This window comes from Halyomorpha halys, unplaced genomic scaffold (assembly GCF_000696795.3).
Source record: "Halyomorpha halys isolate HHAL.00 unplaced genomic scaffold, Hhal_1.1 Scaffold118.1, whole genome shotgun sequence".
Lineage (NCBI taxonomy): Eukaryota > Metazoa > Arthropoda > Insecta > Hemiptera > Pentatomidae > Halyomorpha > Halyomorpha halys.
The window spans coordinates 322884-329100 of NW_027106719.1; the positions used below are offsets into that span (position 1 = coordinate 322884).

The following is a 6217-nucleotide window of genomic DNA, read 5'->3' on the forward strand; positions in this document are numbered from 1 at the left end:
AAAGTCATTCGTCTTTGTGGATCAGTAGTAACACTTGATATGAAACTGGTCATACAACTTTCAATAGTGCCTAGAAGTAATCGAGAAAAATTATCGTTAAAAAAAATTATGTTGGATGATATTTGCTATCAGCAAGGAAAGAGACATCAGTATTGATTATAACAGTTTATTGAAATTATAATCTTAGTAATTTAAGGGGATAAAAGAGTTCCAATCCTTTAATTTATAGCAGCTATGTAAAGTACTCATTCTGTGAGTGAACCCAATCAGCATCTTTTGAACCAGAATTTATTCTATTTTGATTAACCACACTGGTTTTGGCTAGTAAGAAAAATTAAATGAGGCAGCCAGGGTTTGAAATGGGTTTATTCAACATATCTACCTGATAAACTCGTCAGCTTGTCAGTAATATTATTCTAAAACGAAACAATGAATGCATAGTTTATTAAAAGAGTTTTATAATCGTTAATCAGTTCTTGGTACATTTGTAATACTTTTGAATCATATTTAATCATTCAGCATGTTAATATCAATAAATTATGAACTCCCAACCAATTGTTTTAGGAAACAGAACAGTAGGTATTTTTGACAATAGTGTTCCCTCCTATTATGATGAAAATAATTGTTGAAGCATTCATTATCTGTATATGAAACTTAATTGTGCTCTTTATTACATATTAAAATTTCAGGGAATGAGAGTTGTTTATCATTAATACTTATTGTCAAGAAAAACCACAACGTAATTCCTAGATAAGAGGTATAGAGGCTTCACTCCTTTGAGTGTGATTCACCCTCAGTAGGCCAATAAGTTTACTTACCTAGGGGGGAAGGAGGTAATTTCCAACACTGCTAAGCATATGTGTGTGTGTGTGTGTGTGTGTGTGTGTGTGTGTGTGTGTGTGTGTGTGTGTGTGTATTCATAGCAATCAAAGTAAAAATTGACAATCAGTGTATTGTCTAGAACAATAATCTACTTCCTGTTAAATTGTGGTAAATTTGTCTATTAATATTGGTTTTATATTAATATTTTTATTGGCACTCTCAATGAAGTTTAAATACATGTTGGAATATAAAATGTTTTTTTTTCCTGGATTCAGATTAATGAACTAAAATCTATTTATCTTTAAAGAAGATATAGTATTTTCTTCAAACATATTGCTATTAACAATGCAAATGAAGTACAAAAATCACACGTAATTCCTGAATAAGAGGTATAGAGAAATCACTCCTTTGAGTGTAATTCGCCCTCAGAAGGCCAATAATCATGGCCAACATATTGAATATGTAAACTCATACACAATGATTCGAATTTGGTTGTCACTTAATTGGTAATTGATTTAAACCTAAAGTGTACAATGTCAGCCATTTTAATCCTCAAAACCTTAATTTCAATGTTCCTGACCAGAACCACTGTATTCTTATATTCCATTATCCTTAGAGTGTTTATCATGTCTCAGAACTAATCATCTCATAATAAGCAAACCTCTGTTGCATCACATCGTGGTATATAGCATGGATATACTTTCTACCACTATCGGGATTATATTATACAATATTTAATATTGAAATAGAGGTTAATGAGACAGCCCAGACTTTTATTTCAGCAGGTTGATAAGTTCTAAAATCTATTGCTAACATAATTTTCATGCAATATATAACAAAAAAGTATAATACATATAGGAAGCAAATTTATATATTGTTCAACAATGTAATTATAAAATTAATAGACAACATAGAATCAAAAACAATTATTAGAAACAGATATTACTGACTGATAATGCTATAATGATGATGTGGTATAACTATAAAAAAAATTATTAAACATCATTTTTTAAAAACTTTTTATTTTAAACAATATAATTCACATGCTGAATGTATGTTATTTTAGGTTAGAACTTGATAGTGGTTCATGCTGTTTCTGGTTTTCTTCAAGTGAATATTTCCCTGGACAATTACAGATCATACCGATGAATGATTTATAAATTTTATCCCTTTTATGAAATATTTAATTATTAAATTTGTTTTTCCAATGTAATAATGTTAGTTATTTAGGTTCCAGGAATAAAATCGGTTAAATTTATTAATAATAATAAGAAGTTTGTTTTTTTTTCAGTCGTGCATTTGAAATATTAAAAAATATATTAAATGTCAGTTTTAAAGAAAATTGTTAATAAATGTTATTTGTTAGAGTATAAGTTATTTCAATCTCGAAAAAAAAGACTTACCTGAGTTTATTCCTGGACCTTCTTTAAGATATGAATAGCGATTTCAGGTCCCTGGAGAAAATTTAATAATACATGAAACTATCACAAAGCTTACTACATTAAACAGTAACTAAATTGGTTTCTATTTAATGTTGGATTTTTAAAGCATTTACTAGGAGAGCTATCCTCAAAAAAGGAAACACTTACTTCCCCCTCTTTTTCTATTTTTCTTATTTCGAAACATTCCCATTATTGGCATTGATGATTTTTCACTCATGCTATATGCTTGCTGTTGATTTCTGCCTCTTTTTAAAACTTCTGCCTGGACTTCTCCATTTAAAAAGCAGTAAAGGACTGCCACAAAAAATCCCTGCAAAAAAAACAGAAACATTTTTAGTCTGTTTTAAATTAGATTAATGCAAACAGGCAATTATTAATTCATCAATTTTAAAATTGGACAAATTAAAAAATGAATACTATAATATATGAGAAAATTCTCCAAGTAATAATCCTAATAAAATCATGCTGTATATTTTAGTTTTCTTCAGTTGGTTTAGCATTTGAAAGATGTTTTCTTTCACCTCTTTTGTATCAGGGTTAGTTTATTGTTAAATTTCTACTTGCATCCTATCCTTGTTCCCAATAAAAAAATTCATATTAGCTTGAATTCTGCCTTTTTAACATGAAACAACTTTTTATATAGAACTTTAATTTTTCCTCTTGAAAGTGGCAAAATTTGTCGTTGAGGTTTGAAAAAATCTTTTATTTCTATCAGTAATGAAAAGTCAGAGGAAATAACCGGGTATATCACTTTTTTTTTTTTTTAATGAGTTATTGATTTGAATGGATTAAGATTAAAAAATCAGCATTCTTCAAAAAAAAATTTATTTTATTATTTGAATTAATTTTTTTTTTTACATTTGAGCTCTTTGGAAACAACAAAACAATGTTTTTAACAGGCATTTTTTGTATAAACGATAAAATAGTGAATGAACATATCACAACAAAAAATATTTCAAAAATCAATCTCATTTACTGCAATGAGTCCAACTACAGATTATTTCCTTCATAGAAAAGTCTGGTTTTGTTTGAAATGTATTGGAGGGTTTTTCTGGTCCAAACGTTATTTCAAAACTTATTATAGTTGAATAATAAGACATTTATGTTAATTTGTTAAAATGACCACATATTTGTTGAAATTGGCAGTAATTAGTAAATTAGGTGCATCAAAGAAATTCCTGGAGAACAGCTTTCTACATTTCATGAAGTGATGTATAAAATAGAATACAATAATGAAGGTAACTCACACAAGTCAAATTAATCATATTCATCAATTTAATTATTTGATTAAACATAAGTTATTTTAGTTGAATAATATGACAAAGGTCTGTTCATATGCTAAAATGATCGGATAATAGTTGAGATTGGAAGTAATTAGGAAATTAAGCACATCAAAGAGATTGTAGTACTTAATATCATACTTTAAAATTTACAGCACACAAAATTTTCCAAAAACACAAGATGTAACTAATTTAAATTTACAGGAAGTAGACTAAAGAGTTTCAAATTTAATGTATAAATTAGAAATAAATATTTTATTTAGGTTTTACTGTAATAAAGTAGTCACACTGATGAGACTACAAGCTATTGTACAATAAAAAATTAGTGAAGTTACTTCGTTAATAAAGGAGTGAAAAGCTTCACCTGAAAACTTGAAAAAGTTGTATCACACAGAAGCCAAATAAGTTCCACCCATTCATCAAATCCATATTGCATTCCAAGAAATATAGCATAATGAACACCGAATAAGGGCATAAGGACGAGTGTAGATTTTGCCCATCTCCTAAAATCAAATAATTTGCTATCATGTCAAAATTTACAACTCATTCAATGGATACAATCTTAGATTGTAACAATGTTATCTTTATTATAAAATAAATGAAAAACAGCTGTATCACAACAAAAACAGCAATAAGATGATACAAGAATGTCTCTCTTTTTATTTTTCTAAGCATGACTATAATATATAATTTTTAAGAAGTGCTTGTAATTAATATCCCAATGTATCAAATTATTCATTTCTACAATATTATCCAATTAATATTGTATTATCCATTACTATTAATATATTTATGACTTTCTTCACAGTGCTAAATATATTTCCTCTAACTTTATGAAAAATATAATTAAAGATTCTTTTTTTTAAAGAAAATTAATTGAAAAGTTATAATTTTTATAAAAGATAGAACCTTTAATCGTATTTATCATAAAGTTAGTGGAGACATACTTAGCACCAATTCCCATTAAATAAAAAAACATGCTATTTGAATACTTAACATCAACTATCAGCATTATTATAATAACCAAAGATGAGATTGAATATAAAAAAATTCAAATTTCCATTTTTTTTTTTATTGAATGATAACTGTTTTATTTTATCCTTTTCTTTTCTTAACACATTGACTATCCAGTATGAGTTATCATATATTTTTTCTACACACCATATTTATGAAGCTATGATGAAATTCATATATATTGTGAAATATTGTAAGATAAAAAATAACTGTTAAAACTATAAAATAACTTCTAGTAGATGTCCTGGGTAAAAACACAACCTAAAAGTTATCCCGTAAAAAGCGCATTCAATGAGAAAAAGAATATGAAATATATGATTAGATAATTGAAAACAAAAAATAATTACATTTAGATTGTGACCTAATGATTCTTTTTTTTATGTTTGGAATAATTTTTATTTCTAACTGTAGATAATAAATCTCACCTGTACCTGAAACGTCTTTTTTCTTCAGATATTGAAGCAGTAAGTTTTAGTAGAAGAACTCTGACAATATTAAGAAAAAGTCCAAAGTTCAACTGAAAATAAGAAAAAGGCATTGATAAAAATACTTTCTGTCATCATGAAATATTGCTAAATAAAATGCATATTTTCAATAAAAAATAAAAATAATCAATAACTGAGCTCATTATAATGAGAGGGATATAAGTAAAGTTTAGGTAAATTGAGTACATTACATATAATTATTAAAAAATGAAAGTATAAAAAGCAAATTTTTTACTTATGTTTTAGTATCACCGAATACTAATAGTTAATAGTTAATGTCAAAACTTTCATTTTTAGAAGGGGTTCACATATTAACATTGGTCGCTCTTCATGATTCTGAAAATGTGTTAACGCTAAATCTAGTTTTAACTTCTGAATCATCTAATTTTCAATTTACTTGACTTACTAATCTTGCATCAAAAATGAACACTACTAATATCTAACATCACCTAAACAATATTTATAAACATATAAATCAAAGTGCTAAAATTTCTGAAAGGTATACTTACCAGAATGGAAATAGTGATGGGAATTCTGATAAGTAAAAAGTAATTATGGTTTGCATAAGCAGTCCAGCAAAGACGATCATCAAGTGTTGCTCTTACTATCACCCATGGTATAACACATAGTAATGGCAAACCTAGAAAGATATTTATTTTTTTCATAGTGGACATATTTTAATAATTTTATTTTTTATTACAATTTGAAAATTAATTTTTTATCTAATATATATTAGTATTGATTTATGTTAAATTATAAATAATTTATTTGGAGTTTTGAATCTTTTGCAAATTTCAATTTTGTTATATTGGGTGTTTATCCAAACTAATTCTATTGGCTCATGTTTTAGCTGACAGTATTCCTGGGAAAACAGAGCTAAGAACTTTAAAATAAAGTCTCAAGAATAAACAAATTAATACCATTATATAAGATATTTCAAATCATTTCTTTCTTCCTATCTTTAAATTAAAAGAACCAAAATCATTGTATCTCATTAAAAGTTAATTATAATTAACTAGAGAATTGATTACAAACAATTTTATGAAACTATAAAATTGTTACTTGCAAAACTACATCTGTTTTGATGTATAGTATTAGAAATTTTTAAATGGATTTAGTGAATGACACAATTTCTTCCTTATTAAACTATAATAGTTTATTTCATATCATACAG

The 6217-nt window shown here is 26.5% G+C and overlaps 1 protein-coding gene across 1 annotated transcript in view; it reads right to left on the reverse strand.

Annotated features, from left to right (window-relative positions):
* Positions 1-2: 2 nt before the first annotated feature.
* LOC106678004 (parathyroid hormone 2 receptor) overlaps positions 3-6217 on the reverse strand; it is a gene marked incomplete at its 3' end in the record, with an annotated part of 310108 nt that continues 303893 nt past the window's right edge. Inside the window, 5 exon segments of the mRNA XM_067045048.1 lie at positions 3-70; positions 2412-2574; positions 3909-4047; positions 4984-5075; positions 5553-5680. Of these exon segments, the coding sequence (XP_066901149.1) occupies positions 3-70; positions 2412-2574; positions 3909-4047; positions 4984-5075; positions 5553-5680 (590 nt within the window).